At 36.9% G+C, this 20,335-nt stretch overlaps 2 protein-coding genes and 1 non-coding gene across 4 annotated transcripts; 2 read left to right on the top strand and 1 right to left on the bottom strand.

Moving 5' to 3' along the window:
* Positions 1-6: 6 nt before the first annotated feature.
* Positions 7-1,737, top strand: LOC147848425 (uncharacterized; the record flags this gene model as incomplete). Its single annotated transcript, XM_087338412.1, has 4 exons — positions 7-36; positions 428-520; positions 955-1,094; positions 1,304-1,737. Coding segments are annotated over 4 exons (363 nt in total), but the record flags the coding sequence as incomplete, so codon positions are not given.
* Positions 1,738-3,689: 1,952 nt separating this feature from the next.
* On the bottom strand, positions 3,690-3,762 carry TRNAF-GAA (transfer RNA phenylalanine (anticodon GAA)). Its single transcript has one exon. It is a non-coding gene; the product is annotated as a tRNA-Phe (tRNA).
* A 5,884-nt stretch (positions 3,763-9,646) lies between these two features.
* On the top strand, positions 9,647-18,322 carry LOC147848423 (uncharacterized). Of its 2 annotated transcripts, XM_087338414.1 has the most exons (5): positions 10,231-10,410; positions 10,509-10,775; positions 10,869-11,231; positions 12,450-12,539; positions 16,281-18,322. In XM_087338414.1, the coding sequence occupies exons 1-5, from the start codon at positions 10,381-10,383 to the stop codon at positions 17,898-17,900; spliced, it is 2,370 nt and encodes a 789-aa protein (XP_087194540.1). In that variant the 5' UTR covers positions 10,231-10,380; the 3' UTR covers positions 17,901-18,322. The 2 variants fall into 2 exon arrangements, with proteins under 2 accessions (XP_087194539.1, XP_087194540.1); XM_087338413.1 differs by having other exon boundaries at positions 9,647-10,775.
* The last annotated feature ends 2,013 nt before the right edge of the window (positions 18,323-20,335 follow it).

Genomic DNA, 20,335 nt, shown 5'->3' with positions numbered 1-20,335 from the left:
AATGTGCATCATACTGCAAGTGTTGGTGATGTGGAGGTTTGATTTGATCCCTACATCGTTTTGTATATCACCAACCTTGTGCATATTCATTATCGTTATTTGTTGACTTAAATAGCTTTCCTCATGATAACGAGTATCCATTCTTCCCTCAATTGATTTAGCATCCAACAATTTAACTGAATTTATGCTTTTTGCCCTTTAGTGGTGCAGTTGTGTTTTATATCTTATGTTACATATGTTTCATTGTTTATTTTCGGGTGCTATGCCAATTGCAATTTCAGGAGTTCTGAGTTGTAGAATTGTACATGTTTTCTGTACATTGGATTGGACAAAATTTCATTGTCCTGAGTGACATGGGATTGAAAATGCAAGTATTTTGATTGTAAGGTTTGGTCTTGACAAATTTCTCATCATTTATGTTTTGCAGGCATTGAAAGCTTTACTTGATGCTGGAGCAGAGAAAGATCAGAAGGATTCTGAGGGCAGGACTGCCTTACATTTGGCATGTGGCTATGGAGAGGTGATTTGACCTAAAAACCACTGTAGCTATCTTTCTTCAGAGCTGGGTGATTTCACTTAAAAAATATGTTTTGACTATCTTTCTTTAGACTTCGGTGGTTTGACTTAAAAGCCTTTTTTAGCTATCTCTCTACTCGAAAATTAAAAGTTTTTCCTGTAAGGCAATTGGTGGATTGTTCAAATTAGGAAGTTACAAAGAATCGTTTTATTTTATAGTTGTGTAGGTGTCGATGTGCTGCACACTGTTTTTGCTAGGAGGGTATTTCTGTAAGAAAATTGGTATCGTTAACAAATTGAGAAGTTAAAATGTACCATATCTTCTTGTACATCTGTGGGTTCTGCAAACTATTTCTACAAGGAAAAAGTTATGCTCTCTGAATCCCTGTAACTTAAGCCTGGTGAACTAACATCACTGAGATTTTTGTTCATCTATAGATAAAGTGTGCCGAGGTACTTTTGGAAGCTGGAGTCAATGTGGACTCTCTGGACAAGAACAATAATACAGCTCTTCATTATGCAGCTGGATATGGGAAAAAGGAATGTGTTGTACTCTTGTTGGAACATGGAGCTGCTGTGTAAGTTCCCATTGAGTTTTTGGTGGTTATTTAGTGTCATTATTCTTTCAATGTTTCACTTCTATTAATCACCTGTTTTTTTATTAAGTTGAAAATACTAATTCTCTGCACATTGTTCTTATCGCTAGCGAGATTTTGTTTTTCTAAGATGTTGCTATTTTCATGAAAACTAAACAAGGAATGAATTTTCCGAAATGTTATTCTTACAGGACACAACAAAATTTGGATGGCAAGACTCCAATTGATGTGGCGAAGTTAAATGACCAAACAGAGGTCTTGAAGCTACTAGAGAAGGATGCTTTTGTATGATGGTAAAAATGGATTGTCATCAATGCTTTGTGATTCATATTTGTTTGCAATATACCACTATTGAGCAATGTACAGGTGACAAGAGGCAAATATGGTTGTCCTTAATTTTAGGATTGATAATTCATTTGAGGAAATGAGCGATCTGTCATTATGTTTAATCTACATGTTGTTGACTATTTGGAAAATAATATGAAAGCGATGAGTCATAGTTTATTGCTTTCCATTGTGCTACTATTCTGTGGTGTCCAGACTACTGGAGGGGAATGGGTAGCAGCAACGATATAAGATTCGTTGGGTAATTTGTTTGGAAAATGAAGAACTTGGATTGCTGTTTCATCTTTTTAATCTACATTTTTGCGATATCTACAGATGTTTAGTTGAACCATAATTATATTATTCATGGATATGTAGTTTTGATTTATATGATGAGATGGAATTTTAAGGCCCTAAGTTTGTTGAATAGTCATGTGCTTTAATATAGTTCTGTTGTTGTTAAATCCTTAAAGACAAGTAAGAACATTTTATTTGATGGGTTCCTATTTTTTTGCCATGGTCAAAGGTCTCATTATTCCTTCCAAAGGTCAACAATGGAAAAAAATTGGAAGGACCTTTGTTTTAACATGTCACAAATTTTTTCTAATCTAGTTGTATCTATTTGTACAAAGAGCCTTTCATCTTAGGGTTTCTGCTTGGGACTCTTAATCTTTCATTTACCTCACAAAATGTATACATTTGCCAAAAAAAGCTTTAGGTTTTCTCTCATCTTTGTTTTTTGTATGCAATGGTTCAGGTATAATTTGCACTCCCAACACAGTATCACGAATGTTCAAGTATTTTTTAGATGACATGTGAAACCATGCTCGTACTCTTTAAGGACAGATACACAGATGATAAATGTGATTACGGAATTATTGGTATTATGTTTTGACAGAATTACAAATTTTCCTTGATTTATGAATCCTGGCTTTGGTGGTTACAAATTTATTCCAATTGCTAGTTGGCACGTCAATCCCAAGCATTATTTTTATGCATTTATTCTTGATCTCTCTCTAAACTTTTCATTTAATTTGGATACCTAAAAATATGCATTGTTGCTGGCATTCCTTGTTATCAAGAGTCTCAATATATTGATTGCATGTATATATATTTATTGCTGTTTCTACTTTGAAGATTTAAATCTCTGCTTTTACATTGATGGTTTTAAGGATGGCCACACATATCTAAGAATTGTAACCTTTTTTTGAGGATTTTTGCAATAGGAATTGCAACAGTTTCATGACATGAGTGATTTTGACATCGGTGGAGGAGTTTGGTATATGAACACAATGGGATTGTGCAAGCTTACTGAATAAGGGATATTTATGGTACGTGAGGGTAATCAATTGAAGCTACATATAGCAACATGAACCAATGGTTTTGTTTAATGATGATAATTACCAAGTAGATTGAAGTTTATATCAAACATGGATAAGGATCCAACAAGTTCGCATGTCTTTCAATGTGTATGATAAGTTTAGTCATAAGCAATGTATTATTGTTTAGACACTCATAGTGACTTATTGTAGACTACAAAAAGCAATGTTTGGGGTGGGCCCAAATCCCTCTTTATGTGTTTGTTAAATAATCTAAATGAGGATCATCTCATAGCCTATAGGTATTAACTAATAAAAAAATGAAAGGATTTTGCAAACACTGAAATTTGATCATTTATGGAAGCTCTCTCTATGGCAACCACTACTAAATGTTGTTTAGAAGTAAATCTATTCATTTCTTTGGATATACTCTTCCCTTGTTTGCTAACAAATCAAGGAAGTACGCAAGTGTTGTCAAGGAAGATTTGAAATGTTTTGATGTTGCATAATGGGGATGAATCAAATGAATGGATTTGTGAATAGTAGTGTTATGTTATTTATGATTTTCGTGTAGGATCTTTGTGCCAAAACATGGCATCAACTATAGTAACAATTATATAGGTAGAATCTCTTTCCTTGTTCAACATGGAATGCATTGTATGGGATTGAAATGGTAATCTTCCATAGGGTCATATATTATATAGCACATACATTCTTGCAAGAACTAGTCACTCACAAGGTATGAACACATGGATTTTGAAAGAAGATTCCAACGTTTTGTCTCATCTTGTAGGTTCATTGATCTTGAAAGAACAAATCTTCTTACGAGCAAGCTAAAACCCAAATTTCCTTGAAATTCCAAAGGCATATTTATTGAATCCCATTTAGACAAACATACAAAAATGAGTTAAAAATAAAACAAATCAAAGAAAATTGCGGTGAGCGTGGATCGAACACGCGACCTTCAGATCTTCAGTCTGACGCTCTCCCAACTGAGCTATCCCCGCCATGAGTAGTCATTTCATGAACAAATGTTTTTATAAATATTTCACCAAAGCATGTTTTTCTAACTTAAATGTAATAATATCAATGATCTATACCACTCCCAAGGAAGTTCACAATAGATTGGAGGTAATTTTGGAGAGTTTTGAAATGATATGGATAAAAAATTTAAGTCACCGTCCAATTCGTTACCGTGGGATATGCCCAAGATTCATTGTACCTATGCACAATGTACCAACGTTAAGGTTTATTCAACAAGTGGTCTTTGCTATTAAAGTAGTAAAAGAGTACATGTTAGTAGGCTTTCTACAAATCATGACGATCTAAATGTTACACTCTAGTAGGCATTTTAATCATAAAACTATTGCCATGATTACCTCGTCCATGTTGGTCATTAAACAACAGATATACATTTTTGGGAATGATTTCCTTCACCTAACATTCAAATGCATCATTTTCTTATATGACATCATTTCATGGGTCCATATACAATGGAAGTTTGCATTATCACAAACGATACAAAACATTCCATAATAAATGTTTATCAATGCATAGTATGGAAGCATTTGATCAACTAAATGTTGGCATCAATATAATGTCACAAAATCCTAGTCATCAACCACATATCTAAGGCAAATGACAACCTAGTCAGTAGTACTCATTTTGCCAAATCTCAAAGAATGTAGGATTTGCAACATTTAAACGAAAAGAAGCTAATCTTGATTTACTTCTAAAGTTTTGTTTTCTTGTTCATTCAATGATGACTTTCAAAGCAAGAATGGAAAAATGAAAGAGGAAGTTACTTCAAATGAAGTGAATTGCAACTTGATAATCCAAAGGATACATCATACATTCATGATCTTTTTAAAGGGAGAATAAGATGAATTAAGCTGACATTTTTTGGTACTTTCATAATTATTCCTTGATTAGGAGAGTTGTTGAAGAATTTATAAATTAATGATATTGTCTTAATCAATAAAACAAAAGTCAATGCTCTTTGTGCATATAAAAAGTGCATTCGAGTTGGTTTTTCTTGCCTTTTTAGGGCAGTAATCAGCTATATCAAGACATTCACTTAGCTGATTTGATTTTTTCAAATAAAAGAGAAATCAAGCTAACACATCCTAGGACATGAACATTGCAAACGAGAAATGTTTTGGTAAGTTGTTTTTTTGGCATGTGTAAGAAATAAACCTTCACAAGTCCTATGGTGGTCACTTGTACATCCTCACGGGGTATTGTTGATTCACCTCACAAACACCGTTTGAATTAATGGAGTTGTCTTCAAGGAATTTCCGTAAGGAGGTGCATGAATTCATAATCTTATTTAGTGATTTTCTAAGGTGTATTGGTGCAAATCATCGACATTATAATTGAAAACGCCAAAAGGTTGTTCAACCCAGTTTATGCCTTCTAACCCTAACTTGAAAAAACCAAAACAACATAGATATATAAGTGTGTATTAGTCTTCCAAAAGTCTTATATAGCGATTTGTTGTACAGTAAGGAAAACTATATACAATCTAAACTTTCTTTTGGCATCATGTTCATATATGCTTAGCAAAAGGAAACAAAGAACCATGAGTGAAACAAAGATGTCATACCTCTCCACTCATGAAGTCTTTGTAAGCTACATACATAGATGACTAGCTCCATATCTTGTTAAAAACAACCAAGAAAAGAAGGAAACACTTGCATTAGAGAAAGTATATCAGTTTTGGTTGAAGATGCCTTTATTATCACCTAAACTATCCCACAAAACAACTCTATTGTTGAATGTTGAGATAGATGCATTGAAGTCTAACCACACCCCCTCCCCCAAATTGTTATGTGCACATACATAATCTTGGGTAGGAATCGAAATATAAGAATTCATCGAGATGAAAATGGCCTTATTTCTTACCAAAACCAAGGTGTTTTCAATCAAGGTTATCCGACTCCTCCATAACGCATGGATTTTTTGTGATGGTCGGAGAATGTTCTATATCTACAGCACATCATCGTGTCCCAACATCAACAAAGATTCGATATGGATAATGTTAGTATGCCTCTCACATAAAATCAACGTGTATGCAAATAACAAATGAAGATAGAATGAAAGGTCAAGTGAAAGGGTTTGGAAAACGATTCGGATGAGAAAAGGATGAATCAACATAATCGGATCAATATTACATGTTGGTGATTGACAAGAAAGAAAATCGTGAAGTGGAAACTCAATATACAAATTGTTGAGATGTCAACACCGAGGGGAAAAGAGCATTCTTTAGTTTTATTTGATTTTTACCTTGAATGGATATGTGAAAGGAGGAGGGCTTTCCATCTGCATTTGTAATGACAAGTTTAGCTGAAATTTCAGAAAAAGCTGAATAAGGTAAGGAAATGTATATGCAGTCTATAAGGACAAAAAATGTAAGAAATGTAAAAGGTAAAGGTATCAGAAGAAAAAAAAGATGAATACAGAAGAAGGCATCTTCCCAAAATACGAGATGAAAGATCGATCCAAAAACACCATAGCTCCACATTCCCTCTCCTTGTATAATCACATCCTATCCTTGAGCTCCACCATTTTTCCAGAATATATGTATGGCACAAAACCTGTTGAACATGTTCAGTTAGTCAATGCCAATGAAACCATGGCGCCACAAACCTCTCTTGTACAAATGAGAATGAATTATTGCTCTTGAGCTCCACCCTCCAGAATTTTATAGATGGCACAAAACCTCTTTTTTACATGGTTAGTGCTGAGAAAACCATGGCTCTACATTTTCCTGCTCGTAGATAAATGCGAAGGAATTAGTGCCCTTGAGTTCAACCATCCATGGCATGTATGACAGAACACCTATTTCACATGTAATCAGCTAATGCTGAGTGAATGAGAATGAACTACTACTGCCTTTTAGCTCAACCCTCCAGAAATATGTATGTATGGCATAACCTTTTGTACATGTACAGGTAGTGCTGAGAAATCCATGGTTCCCTTCCACATTCCCTCATGTATAAATGAGAATGAATTACTGTCCTTGAACCCAACCATCCAGAATATGTATTGGGCAAAACATTGTTTTACATGTATGATCAGTGATGAGAAAACTATGGTTCCACATTCTTTCATATATATATATATATATACATATGTAATGAATTACTTCCTACCCTTGAGCCCAAGTACCAGCATAGAGAAGATCCATGGGGATTCCATACTCTGGATTAACACAATGACATTCAAACCAACAAGCAAATGTACTTCTTACAGATGGAGCTTTGAGAGAAGAAATATGTGGTGGTTTACCTTTTCTTTTTATGTAGGCCCCTTTTCTCCCTGAAACATGGAGGAGATTTCCTTCTCATCTTAATTGCATGTAGATAACAGGCACATGCAAGTGTGAAGAGAAAACAGAAACCATATATATATATGTATGAACAATATATAAACCCTAAACCATATATCAATGTTGCTCCATCAACAAAGTATCCTATATAAAACCTTTACTTTTAAGTGACATTCCAATCCAACCATTCCTATAACCGTGTCTGAATGTCATGTTCCGGAGACTTACAAGATTTAATGAAGATCGTCGGACATACATAGTCATAGATCAAGACACTCAATCGAGGTTATGTTAGACAACAGGAGGTCGGGCTTCCCACCTACATTGTCAAAGTGATTCTTCATGTTTTGTAAGTAAATAACATACCCAACGCTCCAAAACTTACCCAACACATGGAAATAACGGCGATACACACTCGGGGAAGGGGGGGGGGGGCTGTAGTTTGGAAGTGATTTTTTGTGGTTATGCGTTAATCGGAACTCAATCTACAAACGACAAGGCATGGATTTGGAAGATAAAGGTGCATTCAAAACATTGCATTGGATCGGACCCTTGGATTGCATGCCAGATGATAGGAGTTCGAATCTTCAACACCATCCTCACCCTCATAACTAAAGATGATGGATTGGTGGGCCACTCATAGAAGGCAAGTAGTGAGGTACTAGAAGACGATTGATAACCTTTCACGTTGAAAACGAGCTGATTTGGGGAAAAAAACCGACGACACACATTGCTAAGGGTCGGCCATAAAACCAGCACATTCAAGGGGAGGCCGATTGACGTTAAGAGCAACACAATGGAGGTATTGGGAGTTTGGCGTAGCTTGGGAGGGCCATGCCATATCGCTACACTTAGATAGATCAATTGTTAGATAGATAGATAGATCAATCGATTGATCGAATACATGGATAGATAGATAGATAGATCAATCGATTGATCGAATAGTTTGATTGATCGATCGATAGGCAATGCTAAGATTATACTACCAATCGCAAGATCTAATCATCTAAGAAGGAAATTGGGATAACAGATTGAAGTCTCAAAAAGAAGAAGAAGAAAACTGATAGAAAACTCAAAAAAAAAAAAAAACGATAGAACAAAAAAGAAGAAGAACATTAAAAACATTGCAAAAAATAACGAAAGAAAAAAGAAGCAGCTCTTCTTCACTGAAGAAAAAACGACAGACAGACCGACAGACCGACAGGCAGATGCACAGTTCGTTCACATGAAAGAGAAGCTATGAGCTCCGGTTCTCCAGGTAAATCCCTAATCTCTCTTTCCTTTTATTTTTTTCCTTTTGATCTGTCAAGAAACAAACGCAGTTTATTTTTAATTGTTTTAGTTGTTTCCTGTATTTCTTCCCAGGATTTTCCTTGAGATTGAATCGAAAACGTTCTCTTTATTCGATTTTCTTTTCTTCGGTATCTTTTCTAGCTTCTTTTCAACAGTTCTCTTTCGGAATTTTTTCTAGTCGTTCTCTTTCTCCTGTATTTTTTCTTGCTTGATTTTTTTAGGTTTTTCCTGAGATTTATCCGAAGTGTTTTCCGTTGGTCTTTCTGCATTGTTTTCTTGAGATTGACTTGGATTGTGTTAGATTACTTTCTCTGCGTTTCTTAAAATCTAGGGTTTGTTCGATATTTCTGTTTCACAGTGTTTTGTGGTAGTTTTTTCTGTATTTCTTTACGTTCACATTAGCGTTTTCTGTATGATTGGTCTAATCGGTTTCCCTTGCTTATTGCATGTTTTTTTTCTTCGTCTAGTAGAAACGCCTTTTGAGTTATCTCTTGTTTTGGGCTATGGAAAATTAACTCCATATCTTGCATGAAGGAGGTGTAGATTTAAGATTAACTGCTCAATCTCCTAATAGTCCCAGTTTTTCTTTGATCTGTTAGGAAATGAAGTGTTCACTGACTTTCTAGGTCTTCCTTGAGAGTTGTTTTTCAAGATTCATGCTCCTTGCAATGAGTTTTTGTTTTCTCCCTGGAGAATGGGCTGTTTGAAGAACTGTTCTTGAGTTCCAAGGCCATTCTCGTTGAATTGGGGTATTGTGTTCAACACACTTTCTCATTGTGGAAGAGATATTTTGTGCACAATGTTGTTTTACCTTGGAAAAAGCATCTTTTGAGTGTCTGTTCTTGTATCCGAAATTCATTCTCATCAAACCAAGACGTTCAATACTTATTTTGCAGTTATTTGGATCATACGTAGGAACTATGACATCGATTTTACCAAGAGTAAGAGACATTTTGAATGATTGATCTTGATTTCCAAGTCATTCTCATTGGAAAAAGCATCTTTTGAAAGGATATTTTTGAATACCAAATTCATTCCCATCGAATCAACACGATCCACAACTGTTCCATTGCTATTTGAAAGCAGAAATTGTGTATGATGTCATCATTCCCCTGAGGAAGGCATGTTTAGAAGGCTGTTCTTGAATTTCAAGGAACTGTCTTTGAATCAAAGCATTCAAAAAAAATCTTCAGCTATGTGGAACATGGATCATGACTACGAGTTTGATGTTTTTCAGAGACGGCACTCTTTGAAGGGCTGTTTGTGAATACCAAGGGCATTATTTGATAGTTGTTCTCATCAAATCAAAGTTGTTCTCATCATTATTTGAAACAGAGATCTTAAGTAGGATCCCTCTCCCCCCGAAGAAAGCACTATTTTGAAGGACTCCTGAATTCCAAAGTCGTTTTCATCTAAATCAACTCATGAATACTTGTTTTCAGTTACTTGTACTAGAGATATTGGCTATGGTATCAAAATTTAGTGAAGATGGCATATTTTCATGGGCTGTTCTTGAATTCCAAAGCCATTTTCATCGAAATTGATTGATTCAATACCTCATTTCGGTTACTTGGAAAGGCTGTTCTTGAACTCCAAGGCTGTCTTGTGCTTAGTATCTATTTTCGGCTACTTGGAACAGAGAATCTGACTAGTACGGCATCAAAGCTACAAGATATCATGGTGAAGAGAAAGCAGCTGAAGATCGGAGAAAGAGCTCCTCATCTGTCAGAAATTCCTTCAATTGACCGTCTAGAGCAGCATAGATCTTCCCATGATACAAATGTGCTTGATACAAAACAACAGAGCCCTTCGATAATGAATCCAAAGAGGAAGCGACGACGTCGGTTTCATAAGGAAAGTCCTATAGTTTTATCTTCTAAACATAGCAAGAAAGATGGACATGGTAAAAATCGTGTGGTGGATACATTATTGTCCCTTCAGCAATTGAAAGAATCAGAGAGAGAAGGTGGAAAGAAAATGGGTGAACATAAAGCTGAGAGACATGGAAGTGGTCGTAAGAGGCTGTATACTGGTAAGAATATCACGAGTTTTTCAGAGTTAGAAACTTTGAGAAACTATATCGAAGGTCTGGGTGGAATTTTTGAAGATGGATGGCATATTGATGTGCAGCGTAGTCTAAATACAGGCAAGCTGAGTAAGTCCTTTATCTCCCCACACAATGAAAGATTCAGATCACGGATTGAAGTGGCTAGACACTTGGGATTGAACCCGACAAGAGTGGGTACTGCTCATTTACTGTCAAGAAGCACTGTACCGATTGAATCTCAGGATAAGAAAATGGATGATGACGTTACTTTGCAAACACAGACTCTAGAAGACCATGAAAATCAGCTTTATGATGGAGGGGGGAGCCTTTTGTCGCATGAGGAATGCAAGGTGACTTTGTGTTGTTACATCTATTTGTATTATATTAATGATGCAGGGTGATTATAGTATGGTGTTGATAGAATGCTGTCTGAAACTTTGCAGAAAGATTATTCCACAACCAAGGCAGAAAATCGTGCAGTCCATGTGAATTCTAATGCAATAAAACCATCTGAAGGAATGGCAACATCTTCTGAGGTTATCAGACCAATGGTAGTGGCTCCATCTGCTGCTCTTGTAACACAACGATGTGAAGAAACTTTGAGGAGTATTATATGTACAGATAAATTTGCAGCCCTAAGCAAGATGTTCAATCAATCAACGTCATCTGGATCATTAGAGGGTGTTTTGCAGCTCAAGTCCCCACCCTTAGTTGCTGGTTCTCTTGACTTGCAATTAATACACCTGAGACTATCAACAGGAGCTTATGGGAGATCACCTCAGCTATTTTATGGAGACATCCAGCAGGTACTAGATCACAGCGTGGTTAATTTATATTCCGAAACTCTACTTATTATTTTGTCAGTATCTCGATTTTTCTCTGTTAAGCCCTTTGCTTCTAAAATAATGCAGAGAATTCTTATCAAATCTGATTTAAAACTAGCCATCAATTTGGAGTTTCCTATATATTTTATTCATTTTAAAGTCATATAGTTGGTTGGTTCACTACTGATTCTCTACTGTCAACAAATTTCAAGGTTCGTGGATGAACTATGAATAATCTCTATGGTGGAGGCCAATAGACGTTGGTTTCTGCTCTAGCAGAACAGTAGTGCCATTGAATACCTTCCGGTTTTTTGTTACTGTGATAAATGACCCTTCAGATGGGATCTAGGCCAGATCCCATCATGACACATTCTTTTCGTCATTGTAAGTTCATTCATGGTTTTCTTGCTCTATGTCTTTTAACAAATTAAAACTCCCTTGAAGGATGCAGCCCCTTCACTCTCAAGCGCATAGCCCCCCAAAGGATTTCTTCCCACACCATACACATGGCTCTCTTCCTCTCTCAGTAGACATAGAGTAAGCTTCACAACACTATATTCTATTTATTATTAAGGTATGCACAGATACAACTCATTATAATAACAAAGGTCATGCTCTTAAAATGTATGGTGACAAGCTAAACCACGGAAGGTTGCATCGCAAACCAGCCTTCAACCTCTCTCTTGCTTAGGCAACCAAATATTTCTGAAAGCAAAGGGAAGAAAGGATAAAGATGCATGAGTATCAATGAATGTAGGCAGAAGATGAAGCAGTAAAGGAACAAAGACTAGCAAACTTGGAAACCCTTTTGCTCATGTGCCAGTTCACACACACTATTCACGTAATGCTAAGATGCACCACCAATCTTTGCTCCTTCGATATTATTTCACTTTTTTCCTGCGTGCACTTATTCTCGTGGATTGTTTTCATTCTTTTTCTTTGCTTTCATGCTTTATTGGTTGCCTAAAGAGACCTCATGGTTAATCCATTGTCTCTAGGATCCCCTGACTCTATGTAAGCCTATGTGCAACAAATAGAATTGTTTTCATTGCATCTAGCATATAAGAGATGATGCAAGGTGAAGATGCCTTGAAATGTCTGAATGATGCATGTTTGGTGTGGCTAAATTTGGCATTTTCATATCTTCCTTATGTTCCTTCTCAACTCCTTGGCTTATTTTGTCTGCATTGTACTTTGCAGGTGTGGACAAACATTATCTCAGCTGGAAATGAACTGATTAAATTGTCACAGTCTCTTTTGGACCTTTCAAACAATCTATATAAGCAACAGGTCATTTGTCATTATTTAATATATTTTTAATTCTCTGCTGTGTTGGATTAGTATACTAGGATTTCTGAAACACCATAAATCCGGAAAGCTTCCTTAAACAAATGTACAACACAAATAATTACGTATATAAGTGGAACAACAAGGTTCTCAAAGCATTGAATGCTTGAAGTTCATCTAAATTGTTAGCCTAGAGGATGGTGCAATGAGGCGTTTTAGTATTAGATGTTTTCATTTCGAATATATCTCTAGATCCCTTCTATCATGCCATGATATTGACCTAATGTGTTGCATAGTGGCCATCTATCGTTTTCTTTTGCAGTTTGTGTTTCCAATCACACACACATCATGTGTGGATCTCGTACTGGATACCATTGACAGATGATTTATTAAAGATTGGTATTTTTCATGATGTACCAACCCAGAAGAGACACCCTTGGATGATTTATATTCTAGAAATTCCTTCATATGCAAGGTATTGTTTGCCCCATTGTTATTGGGGAATGGATTCCAGGTCCTCTATTATGAACCAGGAAATAATTTGTTACCGCTAATTTAGAATGGATGTAACTCGTTTTTTCTAGTGGGATGACTGTAAACCAGGAAATAAATTTGCATGTCAGGACACAATATGCTTTAAAAATGAACACTTCATGACTGGGCTTTTGACACTGGAGGGCGCCGCGAAAATGGGCTGAATAGTAATACGTAGAGTGCGTGTGACTACGTTTGATTATTTGCAAATGCCCCTATTTGTAGGATGAACAGCCAAAAAGTAATGTTACCGGCTCTTCAGACCTGGAAACAAAGTGTTTGACAGTTTGATTGCATCTTTTTGCAAGCTGGGCTGATATATCTAATCTATGGCACCCATTCGTGGATTATGAATGTAGATCACAAATATATTACAAATTACAAGGAATGATCTGTCAATTCAATACAGAAGTTTAAACATGACTAAAAGACCGAATCACAAGAACTTATTGGTTGCGCAACGTAAGTGTTATCACAGGCATTTACAAAAATCTGAAGCTTGTATAGCTTAAACCCCAATATTTATAGTAGTTTTGAGGAGATCTAGATTGATTATGAATGTAGAGCTTCCAAATTAGAAGGAATGATATGTCAATTCATTACAAGAGTTTAAACATGACTAAAAGACCAAATCACAAGAGCTTATCTTGGTTCTGTAACATAAATGGTATCACAGGCACTGACAAGAATCTGAAGCTTATATAGCTTAAAGCCCACTATTTATAGTAGTTCTGAGGAGAGCTAGAGCATTCCAGAAAGTTAATGCTGAAAGGCAGTGAAAATGTTCCAGAAAAAGCACTTTCTAGAATGCCATAGATCAGAAATGGTAAAATCTTCAAAAGGACTTCAATCTATGACATATGGAGTTATTTGAAGAGTGAAAAGACACTTTCAGGAACTAATGATAAATTGAGGTTGCCAATCACTAGTAATGATGTCAGGAAAAGCCCATGGCATCTATTGATAGGATCAGCCAGCCTCCAAATGATAATCTCAGACAAATTCATAAAAAGTAAAAGTATTCAAGAGGTCCATTATCATCGTTCAGCTTAGCTATGATGAAAGGAAATACTTGTTACTGATTCTTCTCACTCCATAGATTGTTATAATCATTCAAGTTAGCCACATTCATGGCATCAGTTAACTTGAGCTACACACACAGATTATTGTCATCTTTGACTGCAAATGTTATACTTGGACCAATTATATCTTTGTTGCGTCAGTGAAGCTGAATATTGAGTTACTCCTTTTGACATGATTTATGATAGAAGCTCCTGCATATAGGGATGTAAAAGTAACTCATACACAGATTATCTTTACCTTCAATAGTAAAATGTCGACTAAGTCCTTTAAATGTGCTTTATGTTAGAACCTCCTGGAATTAGACGTGCAAATATAACTCATATCCTAGAAAATGAGAACAGTTGGTTGTTTAATGCATCGCTTACTAGGATTAATGCAGACCTAACTTGAATTAGCTCTGTTGCGCAAATTCTTATCTTGAAAACCTAAGTAGCTAGAATGTCGGCTATGATGCCATGGCAACATGGTTGAGAAACTAAGAGGATGAGGCAAATAATGCAGACATATACTGAAAATGGAAATATGACTCCTTTAACAGATAAGGATAATGTACAAAGTCAGACGAATGGCATGGAGATCAAAGTTTCCTGAGCGTGCTCTACTGTCAGGAAAGGGTCCTGATAATATGGGCTGAACAGTTGGGAGCTAGGACAGCCTATCCTTTGATAATACAATTTTTTTGTTGTTTCTTTGAGTATACTCAAATTGGCTCTCATTCAATTTCATGGCTAGGAGCATAATGTTAGAGATAGAGATACCATAGAAAATGATAAAATGAGGTGAAGGGTGTAAACTTTCACAGTCTGCACTCCCACATTACGTTTTTTTGTTGAGAGCTGATGTTTCTATGAGTGTATATTATACATGCAGGCTTTCTCTAACAAATACTGTAGTATTGTATAAAGGATTTTATTGATAAGCCGCCCTTTCTCTCACATACATTTGATAAGCTTCTAGGTCAGCTTCTGTTGTGGTGGTGGTTGACATAATAAAGGGATATAACATGGTGAGTGACACAGATGATTTCCATCATGTTTATGCTGGATGCTAAGCACCTTGAGATCTTGAGCTTTTGATAGAGCAATTAAAATTTGTTTAGCTTATTCTCATGCTTTGGGAGGTTGGATCGATTGTAGCATCTTCAGGAGGGCCTTTCAAATTGTGTTCATATTGCACGCCTTGAGATCTTGAGCTTTGGATAGAGCAATTAAAATTTGTTGAGCTTGTTGCCAGGCCTTGGGAGGTTGGATAGAGGCAATCATGATGGATAGATCCTGGCTATTGTTTTAACTTCTACCTCAGAAGTTGTACCTCTTAGGATATCGCTAAGCAATGTGGTAAATATTTGTTTATTACAAGGGAATGGACTCTTCCATAATTTTCTTAGTTTTTAGGGTCCAATCTCACCCCCACCAATCCTTTAAAGTTAGTTGCTCCATTCAGGAACCACTGCATATGTGGTGGGCCACTATGCTGTTTCAAAGATCTGGTTGGCTAATTGTTCTCTTATTGTTATATAGTGATAATTAATGACAATTATAAGGATATGTTTGTCATGCTCTATGTTGATAAGCTGGATGGGACCAATTATATCTGTATAAAATATTGAATAAAACATGTATTGATGGCAAAAAGGTGTGGATGTTAATTCAATTCTTTGTCTTGAAGTATGTATAGTATACAGTCCTGGATTTAAGAAAAAGAATAAAATCTTTTGAGGATTACGATGCTATTCAACCCAATGAGCTGATCTGGGATACTCTTAACTGATTGTAAGTAGGGTGTTCGTCAGACTTTATTCCAACATCACCTCCATCCTTACAATGTCAGAAGTGTCATCCACCTAACTGTAGAACAGAATGGCCTTTCTGACAAATACTTTGGCCATTGAGGCAATACCTCTTCTTTATTAATCAGACAGTCAACGATCTGTTCCTGAAGTCTATGTCAGCCCTAATTCATTTCCTGCATATATCTTATTGGAAAATGCAATGTTACCTCTTATTTCCTATTTATTTCTAGAACTAAGCCTGTATTTAAAATTTCTCCTTTATCAAGCCTGAATTTTCCTGAAGTGTCATGATGGGTGTAATCACCGAAGCTGATGATCATCTACGTGTGTTGCAGGTTATGCCTTTATTTCAGGCTCCCCCAGGAGAAAGGGCTCCACCAATGAGCATTTCACTTCCAGATCAGAAGCTGGCAGAGAACCATGCAGAGTCTTCAAATTTACATCTTCATAAACAGTCCATAGATTGGAACGGGATGTCATTTGATAACTCCCAGATCTCACAGGAACATCATTTGGTACAGCCTTCTCATCCAAATTCTAGACTTCGAGTGGCTGAGGAGGCAATGCCTCCTGTACTTGGCTCTCCAAGATCAACCGGTGTGGTCGTTAGTGGTAAATCATTAATATATCCAACATCTGCTAATTCGCCAGAGCTAAAGGTTTATGTAAAGAAGTTTAATGGCAAATCAAGGAAGTCAAAAGGTAAAAACCACACTAATGACAAAGATAGATCGAGTACAATTCCAGCACCAAGTTTATGCAATAATTGTGGGCTTGACGGAAGTGAAGATTGGATTGTCTGCAAAAAGTGCAATGCAGGATTCCATGTTCATTGTGTTGATCCTGCTTTGAATGACATTCTTCCTGATAATCAATGGTGTTGTCCTGAGTGTATCACAAAAAATGTTGTGGAGCATTCATCCGAATTGGGTCATGATAAAGAGGTTGTTTTTGAGGAAATCAGACAAGAATCATGTGTGCTAGATTCTGATGTAATCAATAAATCAGGCAGAACATTAAAGATATCAGGCAAACCACATGGAGGTGGTGCTTGTAAGAAAGTGGATAATAATGTGCTTCTGAGCAATGGTTGTGATACAGCTTATTGTATGGCTCGCATGAATACGTCTATTTTGAGCAAACCGGAGGAATTTCATAATTGTTCTGTATATGATGATCGAATTTCCAACGACTCCATTTGCCCACTTTTAAAAGAGACCATCAAACATGCATCTTTTCATGAGGCTTCCATTGGATGTATCATGAAGAAGACATTACTGAAGCATAGCAATATCAGGTCTCCAGACCATGGCATTGATCATGCATCTATCAAACCTCTTAATCATGGAGTTCCTGAGCATGCTGATGTTAATGTATCTATGGAGCATCTTAATCATGGGTCTCCAGAGCATGGCATTGAACATGGATCTATAGAGCGTCTTATGGAATGTGGAATTGAGACAGATGATTTTGAGCGTCGATCACCAGATCCAAGTGTGGAAAATTTATCTCCTGACCATGCCTTTCTAATAGAAAACGAGAACGAGAACGAGAACGAGAATGAGAAGAATGAGAACGAGAATGAGAATGCATGTAAGATTTGTGGAGTTGAAAACAAGAGGCCTTGTGTTTCTTGTGCGGGATGTCCAAGACGCTATCATCTATCTTGCCTTCAGCCAACTCTAAAAAGAGTACCACGAAAGACTTGGTTTTGCCCCTCTTGTCTGTGCAGGGCATGCAAAATTGATGCAGATGATGACCAGATACTCTTATGTGATGGGTGTGATGAGGGCTATCACACATATTGCCTCAACCCCCCACTTCCAGAGATACCTGAAGGCACATGGTTTTGTCCAACTTGTGCAGGGTCCAAAAATATTGCACTCAATTCACCTAGCAAATTCGAAGTGCTGAAAAGAAAGCGGAAAAGCACAGAGCCAAGAAGATCTATTTGATGGGTGCATCTTTTTGTTGTTCCTAACAGTCTATTTGATGGGTGCATGGTTTTGTTGTTCCTAACGGTCACTACATTTTCTTGTATATTTAGTTACAAACATGTATCTCATCGGGTATTGTTATTGCTTAAAGAACAAAATGCAAATGTTGCACTAACATTAGAGTGAAGGCTTAGAATGCAAATGCATGTGACATGTAGTGAGCAAGCTCATATGCTAGGCCACACCTGAGATGCATCACTGGCATATGGCTATACCCCAAGGGTAAAAATGGATTCATATTAACTAGCTATTTTCATGTCTATGAAATGTGTTCAAATTGATGTCGTGTAACTAAGAAGACCACTTGAAGGTGACAGTAAACTAAAGGCTGAGGTTGATTCCTCTGTTCAATCATAATTGATTATTGTGGTTTGATGTAATATAGACATGCAAATTTGAATACGTATGTCTTCTGATATTCCTATGGAAAATGGCTAACTACAATATTGTTTATTAATCCCAACAAATTTAGGGACTGAGTTATGATTGCATACTGTTTTGTTCTTAGATTTAAATCTACGAGTACACTGTTACACAATGAGCACAAATGACTCTCTTATTGCAGGTGCAGGCTTGAGATCTCTTACCAAGAAGCTTCAAAATGATCCTTGTGTTTTTAAAAATAGAGAAGGAAGCTGCGTCAAATTTGTGCACAGCTCCTTCGTAGATAAAACAAGATGCATTTTTTCTCAACCTATGGCTTCATTGAAACTGTTTTGCTCACATCTTTTTGAGTTAAGTGGAGATTGTCAACAAAGCTGTCTTATTTAATACCTTTGAATTGTCAAGTGTGACACTTGACATAGCGTGGCTAGCTTGACAGCCATTTTTTTGGTGAAAATTTGCCAATATTCTAATGTCAATATCTTCTTTATTATCTTAGCTAGACGAATGTCAATCAACACAACAATAGGAATATGTGAAATTATAACAAAATAAGCAATTGTACATCATGGAAGTAAAACAAGAAAGGGGATGTGCCAATTCATTACAAATAGAGGTTTTGGTGACATCAAGATGGTTGAGGCAAGAAACCTTCAATTTAATTTGATGGCTAGATTAAGTTTAATAATAGTGAAGGATAGTATGTTGGTGCCACAAAGAAGATTAATGGCCTTTTGAACAACCAGATCAACATTTCGTATTCTAAAAGGTTATACCTTTATTTGGGATAACTTGCAAGGATTATTATCATTGCATGAGCCAATGCTTGATTTAGATGGGGGATCTCATAAGGTTGATTGGACATTTATTGGAAATAAGAGATTGTCAATGATATCAACAAATGATGTTTATCACAACTTGATTGACAAACGTAAGTGGACGGAAGAAAGGGTTATAAAGAATGGGGTTTTCGTAAGCCCATTACCTAGTGGTTTCATGTGACCAAGGTAGGTTGGTGTTCTCGTTTGATGTTGTGAGCTAAGGTATTCATTTGGAGAGTTATGGCTGGAGCTTCACCATTGGAAAGAGTAAGACTGTCTTCCTTCAGTTGGGTTTTTTGCATATAAGGAGAACAGTGAACTGATGCCTCATTTCCAAATTATTTGTGAGTTCTTGAGGTATCGTGGGCCATGGTTCAATTGGAATATGTAAGACGTCTTCACATTTGCTTCACACGTTGGGATGAGAAAACTTAAAAAGGGCTAGGGAAGTCACGAAATCTCAATAGCAAAGAAGAGAGACCTTTTGCAACGTCACACATCATTAGATTCGACAATTGAATTGGTGTGAAGGGTGGCATTGAGTTTGCAGTCGTCGTCGTCGTCGTCGTAGTATGTAGTTCCCTAGAAGGGTTCTATACTTATGTTGTAAGTTACTAGTCATGTTGGTGTTCTTTTTCCTTTCGTAATGAAAGCCAAAGAGAGAGAGAGAGAGAGAGATGACATACCACAACAACGCAATGTGGCGTGACACATGGTGTGATGACATGGTAGGACACGACATGACACGACACGACACGACATGATGACATGGCAGGACACGACACGACATGATGACATGGCAAGACACAACACGACATGAAAACCAGAGAGAGAGAGAGAGAGAGAGAGAGAGAGAGAGAGAGAGATGACATGCCACAACAACGCAATGCGGCATGACACATGGTGTGATGACATGGCATGGCACGACACAGTGACATGGCACGACACAACACGACATGATGACATGGCAGGACACAACACGGCATGATGACATGGCAGCATGACACGATGATGGCAGGACACGACATAATGACATGGCAGGACACGACACGACATGATTTTTGCAGGTGTAGACTTAATAACCTCAAAAAGTCTGATGAATGAAGTGGAAGGAAGCCCATCATTTTATGAGGCTTCTCCTCCTCCTCCTCCTCCTCCTCCATCATGTCCATGTCCATGTCCATGTCC

Source organism: Azolla caroliniana, unplaced genomic scaffold (genome assembly GCF_043228905.1).
Source record: "Azolla caroliniana isolate FFs.n. ecotype wild unplaced genomic scaffold, voAzoCaro1.0.p SCAF_354, whole genome shotgun sequence".
NCBI lineage: Eukaryota > Viridiplantae > Streptophyta > Polypodiopsida > Salviniales > Salviniaceae > Azolla > Azolla caroliniana.
Note: the sequence above shows the minus strand (reverse complement) of the source record. Positions and strands in the feature narration are given on the sequence as shown.

What these genes read in the sequence shown, in the direction of transcription:
- LOC147848423 (XM_087338413.1), top strand. Translation starts at nt 10,056, where the DNA reads ATGGTGAAGAGAAAGCAGCTGAAGATCGGAGAAAGAGCTCCTCATCTG. An exon ending in TGTCGCATGAGGAATGCAAG is followed by an intron (nt 10,776 to 10,868) that starts GTGACTTTGTGT and finishes GAAACTTTGCAG; the next exon opens with AAAGATTATTCCACAACCAA. An exon ending in ACAATCTATATAAGCAACAG is followed by an intron (nt 12,540 to 16,280) that starts GTCATTTGTCAT and finishes CGTGTGTTGCAG; the next exon opens with GTTATGCCTTTATTTCAGGC.